At 47.5% G+C, this 19,166-nt stretch overlaps 2 protein-coding genes across 11 annotated transcripts in view; one reads left to right on the forward strand and one right to left on the reverse strand.

Moving 5' to 3' along the window:
* The window catches only part of LOC120898456, a 52,184-nt gene extending 38,311 nt beyond the window's left edge, over positions 1-13,873 (forward strand). For 7 of the 10 annotated variants that reach the window (XM_040304331.1, XM_040304329.1, XM_040304336.1 and 4 more), the window contains 12 exons: positions 807-1,672; positions 1,744-1,958; positions 2,027-2,426; positions 2,494-2,741; positions 2,813-3,244; positions 3,306-3,506; positions 8,753-9,364; positions 9,461-9,645; positions 9,935-10,225; positions 10,308-10,470; positions 10,553-10,791; positions 13,215-13,873. In XM_040304331.1, coding sequence (XP_040160265.1) covers positions 807-1,672; positions 1,744-1,958; positions 2,027-2,426; positions 2,494-2,741; positions 2,813-3,244; positions 3,306-3,506; positions 8,753-9,364; positions 9,461-9,645; positions 9,935-10,225; positions 10,308-10,470; positions 10,553-10,791; positions 13,215-13,742 — 4,380 coding nt within the window. In that variant the 3' untranslated portion in view covers positions 13,743-13,873. Of the gene's footprint in view, positions 1-806; positions 1,673-1,743; positions 1,959-2,026; positions 2,427-2,493; positions 2,742-2,812; positions 3,245-3,305; positions 3,507-8,752; positions 9,365-9,460; positions 9,646-9,934; positions 10,226-10,307; positions 10,471-10,552; positions 10,792-12,180; positions 12,986-13,214 lie in introns of those variants that run through there. The other 3 variants (XM_040304338.1, XM_040304337.1, XM_040304339.1) reach the window with 3 other exon arrangements.
* A 1,300-nt stretch (positions 13,874-15,173) lies between these two features.
* Positions 15,174-18,033, reverse strand: LOC120895714 (histone deacetylase HDAC1). The gene is made up of 5 exons (XM_040299281.1): positions 17,991-18,033; positions 17,412-17,524; positions 17,221-17,338; positions 15,999-17,129; positions 15,174-15,892 (listed from the first exon to the last, which is right to left on the reverse strand). Exons 1-5 carry the CDS (start codon positions 18,031-18,033, stop codon positions 15,816-15,818), a joined length of 1,482 nt encoding a protein of 493 aa, XP_040155215.1. The 3' UTR covers positions 15,174-15,815.
* Positions 18,034-19,166: the final 1,133 nt, after the last annotated feature.

Raw genomic sequence — 19,166 nt, forward strand, 5'->3', positions numbered from 1 at the left:
CAACTAAATGTCCCCCACAACTTTTCGGAGTAAGGAATTGAACGAAATTCAACCATTCAGCCACAAACACACAGCTTTCTACTGGGAAAAGAGGGGGTTGGAATTTAGGGTCGGTTCTTCGCTTCTTCCTAGGAAGGAATCTCACAAATTGCAAAAACACGCGGGACCGAGAGGGAGGTTGCGATAAAGGGAAATCTGTTCACCGAGTTACCCAAAAACGGTGTGTGGAAAAATGGAATTTGCCATTTTTCCCCCTGTGAGCACCAAACCTTGCGGTATTGCGGTAAGATGATCCGGACATCACACTCACACGCATGATTGCATGTGATAATCTCGCATACCAGGGGGCCTCTGATTCCGTGTGGTTTGTTGCTTTTGCCTGCAGCTTCCAAGCACACAGCACACTACCAAGAATTGGTAACGTCTCGGGTTCGGGGTGGCAAATGTTGCTACGGATGGGTATCTTTATACCAGCAACCAAACCAACGCCATTCCAGCAAAAGTGTCACCTTTCTTGCTCTTTGGCATCGCCGTGGGTGGTAACCGAAACCCTCCATGGCAGGCCGAAGGTACGGGCGTTTTGATTTTTGGGAGAAGAAAGTTTTTTAATATCTACCATGTCGGTAAGCTTTAATCCTTTTTCCGTTGAACGTTTGGCTTTGTTTGCTCAAAAGAAAACATTTTGGGGGCGACATTTAGGGCCCGTTGTGTGGAAAAATGATCCCAATAATGGTGCCAATAACGAAGACATCACAACCTGCACTTACAGAGTATAATATAATATTAAATACACTCTCCCTCCACAGCTCCGTTTAGCCACCGACCGGCTCAGCTTCGATCTCTGCCCGGACGTGAAAAGCAACATCACCCACACGACGTACATTCGCATCGAAAACCCAACCTCCTGGCACTCGATTCAGCTGACGTACGAGCGGAACGACATCAAGTTCGTCGTAGACTATCGCCATTCGGTCACACAGATGTACGGACTTTCCTTCAACATTGGCGATAAGCTCATCATCGGCAGCAGCTTGAAAGCGGCAGCATCCGGTCTGGTCGGCTGTTTGCGGGATCTCAAAATCAATGGTGTTGAAATTGAGCCACGCTATCTGGTGAAAAGCGAGCGGGTGGTGGGCGATGTTTCGCTCGACAACTGCAAGTACGTGGATCCGTGCAAGAAGCCCAACACCTGCGAGCATGGTGGCAAGTGTGCGGTAAAGGATGACGGTATCATCTGTGACTGCAAGGACACGGGCTACATTGGCAAGAACTGCCATTTTACCAAGTTCCGCAAGACTTGTGAGGAGTTGGCGTTGCTCGGGTACTCCAAGTCGGACGTGTACTCGATTGACATTGACGGGAATGGGGTGTTTCCGCCGGCGAGGGTCAAGTGTGACTTTCAGAGTTTGGCAAACGCGACCAAAACGATCGTGGAGCACAACTTGCCGTCGCAGGTCGATGTGCGGTCGGCGACGGATGAGGACTTTAGCTTTAACATACAGTACCGGGAGTTTAGTGCGGAGATGCTGCAGGAGCTGATCTCGCATTCGCTGTACTGCACGCAGTACATTAAGTACGATTGCATCAAGGCACCGCTGGAGCTGCATTCGTCCACGTGGTTTAAGTCGTCCAGCAATAACAACACGGTGGATTCGCTTGGAGAGGTTAAAAGGTAACTTAATCATCAGGTAGCACTCATCTCATGATCGTCATTGAAAATGCTACCATTTGCCATCTTCACAGAGGTACATGCCCGTGTGCGATAGGGAAGAATTGTGAGGATTTGAACCATTCCTGCAACTGCGATGCCAATCTCAACCGCTGGCTGTCGGACGAAGGATACTACAAGGAGCCACCGAATCTCGGCATCACGCAGATGTACTTCCTGCAGCAGAAAAACCTTGACGAGGAGTCACAAGGTCGGGTCACACTCGGACCACTGGAATGTGTGGAAACAAGTAAGATGTTACATTTCAAACTCAATCTCCTCTTGCCTTGATGCTCTAATGCTTGCTCTCGTGCATAGATACCCAAAAGTATGTCGTCACATTCACCACCTCTCAGTCGTACATTGAGGTGCCCGGATGGCGCAAGGGTGACATTGCGTTCTCTTTCCGCACGACCGGCGAAAAGGCTATTCTGCTGTTCCAGCCACCGATTCGGTCCAACTATCCATCGTTTATGGTGGCGTTGACCGGTGACTACCAGCTGACGTTTAACTTTACGCTCAACACTGGCACACCGAAGACGCTGGTGATCGACACAAACCGGAAGCTGAACGGAGGGGAGTGGCACAAGATCTGGATCGATTACAACGAGCATCATGTGCGGTTTATGATCAACACCGACACGCGCATGGTAGATCTGCAGCCGGAGGAAGAGTTTGGACCGTTCGAGGGCAGCATGTTTATTGGAGGAGCTCCAACGTACGTAGTAACAGGCTCCAAACATAGCAAGAAGATAATTCAATATGTCTTTCTTTGTCTCCTCCAGGGAAATCTCGAAGAAGTACACCGTTAAGCAAGGTCTCATCGGTTGCTTCCGCGGGCTGGTCGTGAACGGAGAGATCCTCGACATCTACAGCTTCATGTCGGTACATCTGTCGGAAATCATTAAAGACTGTAAGCCGTCCTGTGTGCCGAATCCTTGCAAGAACGGTGCCTACTGCCGAGAGCTGTGGAGTACGTTCGAGTGCGTCTGCCAGAACCGGTGGGCTCATCTGGGACAGCACTGTGAGACAAGTAGGTGGCGAGAAAGATCAAAAGCAAGAGTGATCCTCTACACCTAAAACCTTCTTTTGTTTTGATTTCAGACATCAACGAAGATGCGCTAACGTTCATCAGTCGTGAATCTTATCTGAAGCGTAACTACCTGTCCGATCCGGAGGATATGCGCGATGAACGGGAAAAGCTGCGCGCCATCCTGAACTCCTCCCTGCTGGTAAATCTGCGCACGTACGATAGGCATGCGTTCGTACTGTACGCAAACGATCACTATAACAACTTCATCCACCTGTACCTGACCGACCAAAGTGAGATGGTGTATCTGTACAACTATGGCAGCGATATCGTGAACCTAACGATCGAGCACAGCGAGCTAAACAATGCGCGAAGCATTCAGGTTGCGGTAATACGCACGGAAACCAACACCACGCTGTACGTGAACGAGAAGAACGTGACGGTGGAGCGTGGCTTTCTCCTGCTCGACGAGTACTCCAACAAACCGTGGACCAATCCGGAGCTTGGTAGGAAGAATGATTGAAGTGAGTGGCAAAACATGACTTAACAATGACTTTCCATTTGCAGAGGTACTGTCTCCACATCGTCCGCCGGCACCACCGACCGAATACTTCCAGTTCAACATCGGTGGCTACGATCCGGCCAACCTGCTGCGCCCCAATCAAGACACAACGGAGCTGGAAGGGTACATCGGTTGCATTCGAGGACTTAAAATTGGAGAGAATCTTATCTCGCTGCGTGAAATGGCCACCCAGAATAATGCACACGGTGAGTTTTTGATTGGTGTATGGGGGCATGGGGCAAACTGAGCTTGCTATGGAATTTTACATATTGATTCTTACATTATTCTTTGGTTTTACTATGAACTAAAATTATTAAAAGACTTCTGATCAACAAATTAAAATCCAAAAATTAAAAAACAAACTTCGATGTAAAGTTACGCGTTGTTCCGGTTAGCGTGATGTAAATGTATGTAAATGTAAATATTAATTGTAAATTTATGTAGTTTCGAATGTAAACATAATTATTCACCGCCTCCAAGATGTTTTCCACAGTTGTCAAATGGTGTATTTGCATCAACATAAAATTTCAGTTCATACACATGATTTTCAACACACCACAAAACAAACTCAATCCAGCTTGTTGAAAATCATGTGGCAAAACTGAAACAATAATGTGATGCAAATAAAACATTTGAAAGCTGTTGAAAATGTAGAGAGTAGCTGTGTAAAGGTTGCTGGTTGGAACAAGACTATATTTCTAGAATCTTACATTAATAATCATAGCCTACTATTTTACTCAAGGCTTGCTCTTCAACACTCCTCCTCAAGCCTCAGAGATACCCATTAACTCGCGACTAATCTCGAATTTAGTCCGTTGCAATGGTTTAGTAAGTCCATCTGCAATCTGGTCCTCCGTGCTAACATATTCTAGAGTGACAATCCCACGGCTGAGAGCATCTTTGATGAAATGGTGACGAATATCAATGTGTTTCGTTCGTGGATGATACCCACCATTCTTCGCGATCGCAATGCAGCTTTGATTGTCACAACGAATTTCAATCACTTCATCCGCATTCGCCAGTTTCGCAGAAAGTCCGCGCCACCATGAGGCTTCCTGTACCGCCGCCGATACAGACATGTATTCAGCCTCACACGTAGATAAGGCTACCGTCGGTTGCTTCTTGCACATCCATGAAATTGCTCCTCCTTGCGCCATAAAGATGTTGCCAGTGGTGGATTTTCGTTCATCTGGATCAGATCCCCAATCAGCATCACAGTAACCGATAATTTTCGAATCTACATTTTTTTGTAAACCAATTTAAAATTAGAAGTCCCTCGAAGATAGCGCATAACATGCTTCACTCCGTTCCAGTGTTTTTGTCCTGGATTTTTGTTGAATCGACTCAGCATGTTCACCGCGTACAGAATGTCTGGTCGAGTACTTTGTGCCAAATACATCAAACACCCAACGGCTTCTTGATACGGCACATCTTTCATCGCAGCAGTTTCATTGTTACTCTTCGGACTTTCTTCCTTGGTCAGCTTCTCACTGTTGTTCATTGGAACTGCCACTGGTTTACATTTATCCATATTGAACCTCTTTAAAATAGATTCTATGTAGATTTCTTGATCCAACTTGATGGTTTCTTTTGTCCGTTGAATCCTTATACCTAGGCAGTGCTGTGCTGCTCCTAAATCCTTCATACGGAAACAACTACAAAGATGTTTCTTCAGCTGCTTTTTCCATGCCACATCGTTGCTAAAAATCATCATGTCGTCAACGTATATAGCAACGATAATGATCTTACCTCCTTCGCTACCTACATACACGCAAGGATCGTACTGAGTTGGTATCAGGCCGAACCGTTGTAATGCTGCATCCAGTTTGTTGTTCCAAACTCGGCTCGCCTGCTTCAAACCATAAATAGCTTTGTTAAGTTTACATACCAACGTTTTCCGCTGTCCATCAACGAAGCAAGGTGGTTGCTCCATGTAAATATCTTCATCAAGATCTCCTTGCAGAAATGCTGTTACTGCATCCATTTGATCTATCATCAGATCATGCTTGATAGCCAGGGCAAAAAGGTATCGCAGCGAACAATACCGTACCACGGGAGCGTACGTTTCATCATAATCTTCCCCCTTTCGCTGTGAGAATCCTTTGACGACCAAACGAGCCTTGTATCGAGTTAAATTTCCAGATGAATCGCATTTAGTCCGATACACCCATTTGCATTTTATGGCTTGTCTTCCTTTCGGGAGCGAAGTTAGCGTCCAGGTTTTGTTCTCCATCAGAGCGTTATACTCCTCCTGCATGGCAGTCCCCCATTCTTTGCTATCATCCCTAGCGAGTGCTTCTTGGTGTGAAACAGGATCAGCATATGTTCCACTGTACATACCAGACGCAACTGCTACAAAGCCATCGACATCGCTTCCGGAAAACCCAAGAAAATCACTCGAATCGTCTTCAGATTGTACCATCGTTTCTGTACTAGTGTTGTTTTCGTCATCTGTCGTACTTTCATCGAGTTCACCATCCGTTTCTGCGTCATTTTCTTCCAACGTGCTGTCTGATCCAGCATCGGGTGCAAAATTGGGAACCGGGATTTGCACAGGTTGGATTGAAGTTGTTTCCTCGATGTCCAGTCTAACGAATGTTCTTCTTGGCTCTTGCATTGCTGTAACTGTCACGTTCGATGAACAACCTTCATCTAAAAAAAATTACTTCGCGGCTAATGATCGTTTGCTTCTTTTTATGGTCGTACAGACGATATCCTTTCGTTTCTTCATCAAAGCCAGTCAGAACGCACTCATGAGATTTCGGATCCCATTTACGTCGCTTCTCCTTCGGAATCATTACCATCGCTTTCGTTCCAAACACACGCAGATGTGAAAGATCAGGTTTTCTTCCATTCCACGCTTCTTCAGGAGTTAAATTGTGTCCACGTGTAGGAGAACGATTAATAAGATAAACTGCTGTTGAAACCGCCTCCGCCCAAAAACCTTTGGTCATGTTTCCTTCGAACAGTAAACACCGCGCCATTTCCACAATAGTTCTGTTGGCACGTTCCGCCAGTCCATTTTGCTGTGGTGTGTATCCGTTAGAAGTTTCATGGCGGATGCCCTCTTTCTGCAAGAACGATGTTAGGGATTTGTTCATATATTCCTTACCGTTATCTGTACGTAGTGTTTTAAGCTTCCTTCCGCTTTGACGCTCCGCCATCGCGTGGAATCTCTTGAAGGCTTCGAAAACTTCTACTTCAGATTTCGTCTTAAGGAAATAAACGAATATACGCCTCGTCTTGTCATCGATGAACGTGATGTAGTATCGATGTCCACCAAGCGAGTGCGTTTCCATCGGTCCATTAATGTCCGAATGAACCAAATCCAAGACATTTTCAGCTCGAGAACCTTTCTTCGGAAACGGTAACTTCGAATGTTTGCCTAACGGGCAAACTCTGCAATCCGCACCGTCCATATTTTTCAATGTGATGCCAGTTGCCAAACCACCAGCAAGTTTCTTGAGATTCACAGCACCCAGATGCCCCATCCGTTTATGCCACAATTCGAAACTTTCTGCTGTGTTACACGACAGAGCCTCCTGCATGTTGTTCGCTACCTGTTCCACCTTGAACTGATTATTGTTGTGAATTCCAGTAAGCACCAACTTGCCGCTAGGGTTATATACTTTGCAACCTTTGGTGTTGAATTGAACAGTATATCCCTTTTCTACCATCCTGCTAACCGAAAGTAAATTCGATGTTAAACCTGGAATCAGCTTTACATCGCTGATCGTTACAATCTCTTCCATGCATTTCGGTTGTATTATAGCAGTTCCACGAGCGACAATGTCCAGAGTTCCTCCGTTAGCAGCAACTACTTTACCTGTTGCGTTTTGCAGGTTGCTCAATAAATCCTTGTTGCTAGTCATGTGCGCATACGCTGCCGAATCCAAAATCCACTCGTTAGCTTCACTGTTTCCAAATGTCGATAGCACCGTACACAACGTTGTTCCTCCTTTTCGATCATCCTTGCAGAATTTCGCAATATGACCATACCGGCCACATTTCCTACATTGCGGACCTTTCGACGAAGAAGGCTTCTGTTTTGGCTTGAAAACTTCACGACGTTTGTTAGTGGCTAACGCTTGAACATTTTCGTTACATAGCAACGGCCTCTCTTGAAGAAGTTTTGTCTTCACATAGTCGCCTGTGATTGCAACACCAGAATTCTCCATAGCCAAAATCATCGGTCGATACTCTTCCGGTAAACCAGCCAAAAGAATCATTCCTACCCACAAGTCGGGCAATTTGGAAACCAATGGCATTTAGTTGGTTTGCCGTGGATATTACCTGATTCACGTATGAATTCATTGAGCCACATGTATCCAAATCAGACTTAATCAGCTTGTGAAGCAAGCCGATTTGCCTAGAAAGCCCTTTATCCTCAAACGCCATTTCCAATTTGTCCCAAGCAGATCGAGCCGATTCCGCGTCTTCAATATGGACATAAATTGTTGGGTCGAGTAAAAGGATGAGCTTCAATCTGGCTTGCAAATCCTTTTTTCGTCCACCGTTTCGAAAGTTCCATCCTCTTTTTTCACAGGTTTTACTACTTCCCAAAGTCCTTCGAGTTGTAGAAACGTTTTAGCAGCAAACTTCCAGGATGTCCAATTTTCCCGACCGAGCAGACGTTCAATGGAGGGAATACTTGTCGAACCGACGAAACTTGACGAGGAATTGCTTGAGCTAGGAAGCGCCATTTTCACTAAACTTTCTAGATTCAAGTCTTCGATATTCTGGATCTTTAATCAATTTTCGAGTCTGGGCCCATAACCTGTAGAGAGTAGCTGTGTAAAGGTTGCTGGTTGGAACAAGACTATATTTCTAGAATCTTACATTAATAATCATAGCCTACTATTTTACTCAAGGCTTGCTCTTCAACAGAAAAACTTTTCGCAAGTCATGAAAAATGTTGTAAACATTGGATACTGACTCGGAAAACCCTGTAATAGGGACAAAATCAGTTTGAAGTGCTTTTTTTTTATTCCTAGCATTTAATTTGCTTAACCCATAAACTTCCATCTATTTTTGAAGCAGTTATTCAAGCTTATTTTGCAAGCTGGTGAAAATAATATAAATTTGCAGCTAAATATTAGGTAATAATTCTGAAAAATGCATGAAACTTTGCAAAGGAAACATAATAATTTCTGTCCAATGAATAAGAATGGTGTCCAATTTGCCCCGTGTTCCCATAAAATAATGTTACTTTCGAAGTTAAAATTGGCAAAACAAACGCTTTTTATCTTGTTCTGTGGCTATGGTGTTACGAAACATGGCAGCATTCGGCCAGCGTAATGCCATTATCCTTTTCCTAAAAAGCAATTTCCTCCCGGTGTACCGGGTGGAACGATATCCTTGCACGATTCGAGGAAAAACACACAAAAAAGTCATTCATTCACTCACCTGCTGTTTGCTTGTTCGTCCTTTTCTCTTCCTCTCTCTCCCACAGTAACCGACGGTGTGCTGAACGGCTGCCAGATGAAGTGTGACGCGGAGCCGTGCAAAAACGGGGGCATCTGTACGGAGAACTTTGTGCGGCAGGAGAGCACCTGCAACTGCGAGCACACCAGCTTCCTCGGCGAGTTCTGCTCGGAGGAGAAGGGGGCCAGCTTTAGCGGGGAGGCGACGCTCCTACGCCGCCTAGCGCTGGCCGACACCGTCGGCTCGGTCCGGCTGCAGCTCGCCTTCTCGAGCAACGATATGCGGCGGGCGAACCGGGTGATGCTGTTGCTGCAGTCGCGGAACGACCGCAGCTACTACCTGATGGTGGCCATCACCGCGGAAAACCATCTGTACATCGAGGAGGACCGGGAGGGCGCCACGTACGCGGCCCGCATCGAGGGCAACTTTATGGACGATGCGCGCCACTCGGTGTACTACACGCGGCACGGCGACGAAGCGTCGCTGCTCGTCGACCGGGCGCAGATACCGATACGGGCGGTGGCGAACAAACCGCTCGTGCCGGTGCCGGACCCGGGTGCCAATCACGTCCAGATCGGGGGCGTTAATACGACCGATCCGCGCTTTGCCGTGTACAAAAGCTACGACGGCTGCCTGTCGAGTGAGTAGTGCGAGTTTCGTTTTGTGGAAAATTGCAAATCTGCATCGGCATCTAATCCCGCGCGTGGCGTCGTGTGCGTTTCGTTTTGTTCGGTAGATATCTTCATCCAGGTCAATAATGAAACGATGAAACCGCTGGAGGAGTACATGCTGTTCACGAAGAGCGAGGCGGAAACCATTACCGTGATCAACTCGCAGGGCGTACGGTCGGCCCAGTGCAAGCAGTTCGATGTCATCCAGAAGCTGACGCCCTTCAACGAGCCGGCACTCAACATGACTTCGGTAGGTTTTGGGCTGGCAGTATCCGGTGGCTAAAAAAAAGGAAAAAAGAAAAAGAACAAATAACGAGATAAGCTTTTAGGCTGTCGAATCACAGAGTCACGGCGGCTGTTTGTGTAAGCAAGTAGCGTTTGGTGGCTGTTTTTCGTCCCACCACCGAAAAACCCCATCACGAGCACTCAATATCCTGTGTATGATTGCGTTTTTTTCTCTCTCTCTCTCTCTCTCTCTCTCTCTCTCTCTCTCTCTCTCTCTCTCTCTCTCCACCACACTCACACACTATCACACGCAGGTTATCGACAAGAACTGGGTGGTCGATGCACCGACGCGCCTACCGTACAAAGCGGTCTACTTTGATCCGTCGACCAAGGAGGAAAAAACGCAGGTCGTGTTCATCACGCTCACCGCCATCTTTGTCATCATCGTGGTGTGCTGCCTGATCGAGGTGTACCGGTCGGACCGGGAGTACCGCAAGCGCATCGAGCGCCAGACGGACGAGGACATTATCTGGAGCAAGGAGCAGGCGGCCAAAATGCAGATCGAAACGTCCACCACGAACGTGAAGGGATTTTCGTACAAATCGGTTAGAGAGAGTGCGAGCATTGGTGTTGGGTGATTTTTTTTTAATTAACCCCAGGCGGCTCTGCCGATTTCCCATTTCCCAGATCCCGAGCGATGAGAAGAAGGACAATGGAGCGAAACCGTTGGTGGGCATACTGAAGAATGGCAGCGTGACGGCGGCGTCCGAAAAGCCACCACCAGTAGCCGCAGCGCCGGTGGAAAGTCCTACGCAAAGCAACGGTACGGCCGAAACTGGTGGCATTCGTGGTAAGTACGCGAGAGGGTTTTCTTGTGCGTTGTTGTAAACGCGCTTAATATTCTTCTTCCACCAACGCCCTCGCGCTAACAGACAGCCAACTGCTCGACCACGAGCTGCAGTGGGAATCGCTTGCAGCGGAAGAGAACGAAGCGCTGCTAAAGTCCGCACAGCATCCTACGGAGCAACAATCGCGTCGCGACGGCGAAAGCAACGGGGTGGACGGTCCACGTGCGCGTATCGCCAACGGTAATCACCACCACCACCGCGTGACCGATCTGGACGATCCGTCCGACGGGCACGAGGAGGACAGCGAGCTAACCGACAACCCGGTAAGCATACAGGCGCTCGCCCCGCTCAGCTCGATCAGCGAGGTTACGCTTAACAGGCTCGACCTTGGCGACCTGCAGCTGCATCCTAGCGATGAGTTTCGTGTCTAAAACATCCACGTAATGTGCATGTGCATGCGCATGTGCTGCACGCAGCAGTAAAAAAAACAAAAGCAATTTGGAGGTTTCCTGTGTTTGTCCCATCCCGTTCCTCTCATCATTACACATTTCCATCAAAATTTGATCTAAAAAAGCCAACTCTTCCTTGGCATTTGCCACCCAATGATTTTTTCGGAATTTTAGGCCTACCTCTTTCCCCGTTATGACTCCCAATTCCCTTATGACCTCCCTTTCGTAAGCTTAAAGCCCTCACAACACACTACTAACAATCTGCACGCCCTCTACACACAGCAACTAACAACGTGCTAGCAGTATGTGTAAGCGTGTATGAAACACCAAACCGCACCCTCCCCCTTTTAGGTAAGCGCACCGGGAAGCTGGTGTGTAGTAGAGAGTACCGTAGCCGTAGAGGCGATTTATACCGCGATTTGTTACCTTATTTATTCACTCGTTACCACCAAACGCCCCACGCGTTTGGCCGCGTTTGCCTTTGCATGCTAAGTGTTCCCCTTTTTCTGCGTGTTATTTCTAGTCCCGTATCAGTAGCGTTGTGTGAATGTGTGTGTGTCTCTCTGGAAGTGAAAAATAAAACTTTGTGTCAGAGATGTTGCAATGATTAAAAAAAAAAATGGAATAAGGAAAAACCAAATATTGGACGATTAATTTACCTCAAACAAAATTGTTGGTTGGTGTTTTGTTGTGTTGTTTCGGTGTGTACCACACGTGTGCATGTGCAGTGTGTTTGATTTTGGTGTTGCTCCAGACTTTTCTCTAACGGAATGTTGCATGACTGCATGAGAGGGCCACCACGCCTGGTTGTTCGTTTTTATAACAGGTTAACAAACACATGTCTTCTCTTGTCGATATAGTGCTGTCCGGTGGAACGTTTTCTTTGGTATGTTTTGCATGAGAGCGAGAGAATGCATCTGGTGGAAAGGTGGGAAAAAGGCAAATGAAAAGGTTTTAATTAATTAATTAATTAATTAATTAATTAATGTAATTGATGGTTAAAATGGCAAATTGCCTCAATCGTAGCAAGAGCAAAGAGACCCCAAGATTAACTGTTTCATTTGCTACCACCACCACCACCACCACCACCACCAAACCCCACCCAACCATTCCCCCCGAACTGGAACGCACCTAACCAGGTCTCGCTAGCCAGAAACTAATGCCGCCCCTTTTTTGCCGTGTCCTTGTTCCATTTTCTATCTCTCCGTTCTCCGCACCTCTCTTCTTTCCCCACCCCACCCCACCCCGTTGTGTCTTCAACAGGTAAAAGTAAGCTTTGCCAAAAACACCATCATCACCAATTCTCACCCACCAAACGCGAGGAAAACACCGCCCAAGCTGACCCTAACGCATCCACCCGAATCGCTCCTGGCGGATGGACCGGCAACACCAACGGCCACCACCACCGCTGTTGGACCGCTGCCGGTCGCCATGATGACATCGACACCGCTCACCAATGGGCTGCGGTCGCGCGGCCCACGGCAAGTGTCCTGGGGTCCGCCGCCACCGCCCGCACTGATTAGTGCCAACCCGTTGCCGTTCAAAATCGACGAAACGCCCGAATCGCCGGCGTAGCTCCCTTTTTCGATCCATCTCTACCACTCCTCTATTTTATCTGTATGTTTGTGTGTGTGTTTGTGAGTGTATGTGTGTGTGCGTTTGTGTGATTTAATTTGTGCGTGTTGGGATGTGCGCGCGGTCATTACTGGGCATTACTGTATCTGTGTTGAATGGGCTGCGCTGTGCTTGCGAACGGTACACGGCTCTCTATGTGTATGTTGTGTGTGTGTGTGACTGTATACAATGGGTGGTAGGCAACTGGGCAACGAGCTAGGACATTCCCAAACTGTGTCTATCTCTCCTTTTACCCTTAAGTGTCACACGTCGATGGTCGATTAATGAGGTAACGCGTGCGCAATTGTAAAGTTCTCACTGTTCTCACTGTAAAAAGGATTTAGGCCTATCCAACTATTTTTTATCCTCTCTCTCTCTATCTCAGCCTAGCTACCTAAAACGCCAACTAGGCGACTCCTTCTGACTGCGTAAATAAAGTAATTTGATAAATCGACTTCTCCTCGTTCCTGTCTTCTATACAGTAAAGCGCTCAACGACCCTTTTTTAAAGATTTAATGTAACTAAAAACGAGTGTCTCTTTTCTCCGTTGTTGCACTGTACACGTGTCCCTCGATCGCCGCATACGTCTCCACTATTCATGCCTCCCCCCCCCCCCCTTCGCTCGCTTCGCGTACGCCACACTTCTCATTCTCGCTCATATGTGCTCGCACACCTTGCTCTAGGATGGTGGAGTAGTACTACACCGCACACAGCAGACCACACTGCCGCCGCCGCCACCGCCGCCGCCAGGGGTAGTAGTTCGCAACCCGGAACGCAATGTAGCACCATCATCATCATCTTCCTTCGCTTACGCCGGGCCGCCGCCGGACGAGGCGGTAGTGGTGAAACTGCTTGCAAGTAATGCTTCTGCCGATGGTGCTACTACTGTTCCAGCTGTCGATGCTGCTGATGGAGTGGTCATCCCCCCGGCGTCTTCTTCTCACGCTTGTCAGCTCGATCTTGCAGGTGCCGCCGCAGCCGGAGCAGAGCAACCCGGAAGGGACGGAGAGCCGCCTCTAAAGCCGAAGCCCTCGCTGCGCCTCAAGTACCGGAAGCAGGCGCCGATCTATCTCGGCCCCGACCGGCGCCAGTACGCCAACCCGATCAGCTACCTCGGTGGACCGCGGTACGATCTTGCCAAGCGCAGCTCGGTCGCTTCTAGTCAGGGCGATAGCGTTACTAGCCTCAATTCGATCCTGTCCTTAGATTAGTGGTAGCGCTCATGACAATGGGCCGATGACGCGGGGGTGGGGCCGCCCTTCGTCTTCTACGCCGAAAGTTAGTCGTGGAAATGAGGGAAGAAAAGAGAAAAATAAATCGAATAAATTAATGACAAACTTCACCAGTTGAATGCTTTTAAAATATGAAATATCCGAAATTTGATGGCGATTGATTTTCTTTCACTGTAAAAATAAAAAGAAATAAATACAAGCAATGAGGTTTGAGTTTGGAAAGTTCGCAAATTCGCGTGTATGTCGGTAAGTGTACTCTTCTTCTCCCTGGCTCTGTGGCTCTTTGCGTATTTACTTGGTAATACTTCCGCTTCCTATGCAACAACTAGGAACCCGCGTCGACGGCGGCTCAATTTCTCAGTGTTCTTACGCTATACACACCCACACACAGTTCACATATCTCTTTCTACGCCTTTTCGCCATAAGTCTGACAATTGATTATTTTGTATATCCTAATATGCTAAAGTGTGTTTGTTTTTTTTTTTGTATCGTTATCGGGGTTTTTTTTTTAATTCGTGTCGGAACCCTGTGCTCAAATTCCTTTAGTTGATGTGTGGCAGCTTACACTGACTGCCCGCCCTGCCCTCCTGGGCCTTACCATAAAGTATATGATACGTGGATTCTTCGCAATTCGAATCTTCCTCCTTTTGTTCCCGCCCCCTGTCTCTTCCGTTTGTTGGTTTGTAGTTTAAATATGTTTCCAAGTTTCGTTACTTTCTTCTCGTGCATTATCCTAATGTACAATTTGAAGAAGAGCGAGTACAAACGAGCGTCAAATAGCGTACACACACCTTGAGAGTAGCAAATTAAAATAAATCTTGAATTGTGTTGTACCACGTGCTTTTGTCTGGATATTTTGAAAGCGTTCTTCTTCCACTGCAAGGAAAAGAGCTTATTCCTTTTAATGCAAAAACGAACTAACGAAAACAAAGTTTGATGTATAAATTACAGGATATCAATTAAAGAATGTAAAAAAAAATCCAAACTTGTCTGTGCATCACTTACGGCCAGCTATTGAGATTAATTGTACCATCCTTTACCCTGTGCATTTCCCTGCCTGCGGCCGTTTCTAATGTACAGTCTGTTCCCGAATTACGCGGTTTCTGCGTTCCCGACGAATCCGCGTAACTCGAATATCCGCGTAAGTCGAATTTCACGTTTTTTGACTAAATACTATTCATTACTCGCAGTTTTTGATTTAAATTAATACTTTTATACACTTTATCATTTATTTGCTATGATTCGTGCAGAAAATTCTAATATATCTGTCTTTTAGCGGTTTCAATTTGTTAGCAAAAATGCAATTTATACCGAACTTGAAGCAAATTGTACTGATTTGACATTTAATTTGTCAAATTTAGAAAACCGCGTATCTCCGAATCCGCGTAAGTCGAGAACCGTGTAACTCGGGAACAGACTGTAATTCTAATTGGTTTTTGCATTCAAACTGGATTTGTAGTGTCTTCACCTTCTCTAATGAGTTAGTTTGTTGCTGTTTGTGTCGCGATTTGTGGGATTTTGGGAGGGAAAAAATCGTTTCTTTAGAAATGGAGAGTTGTAGCTTTCTTTTTCTTCTTTTGTATCTGTTACAAGGGTTTGTTGCCTATGGGTTTTGTTTCTTCCTGTTGTTTCTATCGTCCTTCCTGAGATCAGTAGAGTATAATTGCATTCGACACTCATGCTCCCCCCCATTCTGGTTTTGTATTGGTTAGTAAGCTTTTCCCGTTGTTTCGCTTATTCGATCACACTTATCGCCCTCCCAAAAACGCGTTAAAATTATTCCAAAGTTTAGTTAAACAAATAAACTACATCCCCATCAACCATCAACCATCCACGCGCAAACACGATGTGCGCTGAGAATCCACAGGATTTCGCACCTTCCTGTACCGGGCCATCGAGTGCAAAAATGCAACAAAAAAAACAAACGTTTAACTTAAACCGTACTTTACAACTACACTGCACCGCCGCCGAAAGTCATAATCGACGGGAACGGCGGTTGAGTTATTACGGTGGCGGAGGTGGCTGCTGCTTGCGAAAGGAGGAGAGTGTGGATCATGCAACGCCCGTCGTTTCCTTCTTGGCCGGTTCCTCAGTCGTTTTGGTTTCCTCCTTGTCGCCGCTGGTGTCCACTGGAAAGGGAGAAGAGAACGTCGTTCATTACATTTTCTTCATTTAATTCAAGCACTCAACAAGGGAAGATCTTCAAAATGAATTAAAAGAAATCCAATAACTTACTTTTCGCCTCCTTCTCGTCTTTCACCTCCTCCGCCTTGCCGTCCTTCTCGATGCGGGGCCGCTTGCGAGACTGCTGCTGCCCTGCCCCCTGCCCACCCTTGAACGAGCGGTTATCCCTTCGACCCCCTTCGCCCTCGTCCTCCGAATCAGAAAACTCGTTATCCGGCACTATCCGCTTGTCCTTGTCCTGCTGCGGCAGCCGCTCGTCCTTGTCCACCTTATCTTCGTCCTCCGACTCGTCGTTGATCGCGTCCTCCGGGATCGGCTGCACCTGTACGCCCGGCGCGTGGGGCAGCATGCGCAAATTCTCGAACAGCCGGTTCTTAATCTTCTCCAGATACTCGGTCGTGTTCTGGTTCGACATGTTGCTCGGGCTGATGTGCAGCTTAAAGTCGGGCCCGAAGTACTCGAAGTAGTCGTTGTACGGCAGCTCGTTCGCGATCTCCACCCCGAGCGCGACCGACGTTTCGTACGTCCAGCAGCGGGACACGTTGCGGATCGTGTAGCCGCCGCCGCCCACCATCAGGAACGGCAGGTTGTACTTCTTCACGAACTCCACGCACTTGCCGTGCCCCTTGACGGTCAGGTTGAAGCACCCGAGCCGATCGCCGGTCAGCGAGTCCGCCCCGCACTGCAGCACCACCGCCGACGGCTGGAACGTTTCCATCACCTTCGAGATGATCGGCACGAAGATCGAATCGTACGACTCGTCGTCCATGCCGTCCCGCAGCGGAATGTTGACCGCGTAGTACTTGCCCCGGCCGGCCCCAATGTCGCGCAGGTCGCCCGTGCCGGGGAAGTACTCGCCGTACTTGTGGAAGCTGACCGTCATGACGCGATCGGTCGTGTAGAACGCCTCCTCCACACCGTCCCCATGGTGCACGTCGATGTCGATGTACAGCACGCGCTGGTGGTACTTGAGCAGCTCCAGTATGCCGAGCACAATGTCGTTCACGTAGCAGAACCCGGACGCTTCCGACTTTTTCGCGTGATGCAAACCGCCGCCCCAGTTGATGCAGATTTCCGACGCCTGCTTGTTGAGCTTGACCGCTGCCGCAACCGAACCGCCCGCCGACAGCTGGCAGAACTCGTACAGCCCATCAAACACGGGGCAATCCTCACCGACGTTGACTGAGGGAAGGAGCGGGCGGGGAACGAATTCAATTAGAGTGTTCCTCTTCTACAGGGGGGGGGGGGGGGGGGGGAATCATTGTAAACTTACATCGCTGCATGTGTTTGTTGTACTCGGACATGTTGTCCGGACGGATCGAGCGTAGGAACCGGATGTAATCGTCCGAGTGGAACTTGGTCATCTCGTCCGCCGTCGCCTTGTGTGGACGCTGCGGGATGAAGGTAAAAAGAACGCCAAATAAGTCTATTGCCGTCCGAGACCATTATAAACAAGATTCTTACATAAATTTCCATCTTCCGGTACAGTCCATAGTTGAGCAGCAGATTGTGCGTCATACGTATGCGGTGCGGCTTCATCGGATGTCCCTGGCCATAGTAGTAATTGCCAATATCACCTACAAGGTACACAAATATATCACAATTAGTTCAACGAAATGAAAAAAAACAAGCATTCTTTGTTCTGTTATCAAACAGCAACCTCTTGAGGTTAGAAGTTCGCATTAATTGCTCTACGCCGCATGTGGAGGGTGATGCTTGCTTTTTTCAGTTTCCAAAATTTAGCACCACTGTAACCTAGCGAACACTCCATCTTGACGACCGTAGTGCGATGCCGCTCAAAAACTCGACACCAGCTCACACATACACACTCGCGCGCATCCGCCCGCTTTACGGGCGATCGCACGCATACACACGAACGCGCGCTCGCACAAAAGCATCTGGCTGTTTATAGTACGGTTGTGCGCAAGTGTTCGCTAGGTGACGGTGGTCGTAAATTTTGAAAACGATTGAACCGGTCCGCTTGCACCGCGGCGCCGTGGTCACCGGGGTGTGAAAAATGCCGCTGCAAAACACTTTACTCACTGTCGTAGTAGTAGCAGACGCGTTTCTTGCTGTGTGACTGCATGTTTTTTGTTGTTTGCTACGCTTTTATTCGACGGAAACCAATGGCTTGGTCAACTCGATTGGCTGTGCGTCCGTCCGCGGGGATTGTTGCTGTGTTGACGTTGTGGGTATCGTTTTACAGCCACACGAAAGATCGGTAACTGGCTGTGTGTAGAACTGGTGATTACACTTTAAATTACTGCCCTACCGTACCTTTTTCCACGTGTGAAAAGGATTTTAAAACGAAACACATCAACTCACAGCAAGCACACGGCGCGATACGTGCACACACTTGGGAGTTTTAATTCTGACTAATTCGAGAGAAAGAGCCATACTCATTCGCTCGCAACTACCCCACGTCATCGGGAAGAATGAGAGAGAGAGCGAATACGGTGTTTGGGTGAAAACTTTGTTTTTCTCTCACTCACTCGCTCGCTCTGTTTGGCTAGCGCGAGAGCGAAATGGGGTAGCAACAGAGGGAGATGCCTCGCTCTCACTTTCGTCGTTGGATGAGCATTTGCTCATGTTTTCTCTTTCTAACCACAGAGGTAGTTCCGAAGTACAGCTGAATAGCGTATCGTGCGCGGCTGTGTGTTTGCCGGTTCAAACCCTCGGGAAGGCTGCGGGCAGAAGGTGCGATTTTGAAATTAAAAATTATATTAAGTTATTCACAATTTCCTTAAAACTTCCAATAGGGTTGACATAAAATATTGGTTTGAGCAATACTGACCGAAAATCTCTAAAACTTGTTTTTAATTATATAAAAACACAAAAAATTGTCTAAGCAAAACTTTAGCCATGCTCAACTAGCATTTGATTCTTATGTATTCTTGCAAAGGTCATTTATTTTACAGAAACAATCATTAATTAATGGAAATGGTCTATTTTGCTATCACAGTCCTAATGGAGTCATTCTGATTGGTTGGTTTGCAATCATTCTGATGGCGACTAAAATAATCAACCTACAGCCCAAGCTCCCGACCACGCTGGTTTTCGCTGGTCTTTTCGGGGATAATTCGTTAACGAATTATCCCCGAAAAGACCAGCGAAATACAGATCATTTTCGGGGATAGTGAACACACGTGAAGGATGAACCCATGCAAAAAAGAGCTAAAAATAGAAATGAACATTCGGATTCATTCCCTTCCCACATAT

The sequence above is a fragment of the Anopheles arabiensis genome, chromosome 2 (genome assembly GCF_016920715.1).
Source record: "Anopheles arabiensis isolate DONGOLA chromosome 2, AaraD3, whole genome shotgun sequence".
Classification (NCBI taxonomy): domain Eukaryota; kingdom Metazoa; phylum Arthropoda; class Insecta; order Diptera; family Culicidae; genus Anopheles; species Anopheles arabiensis.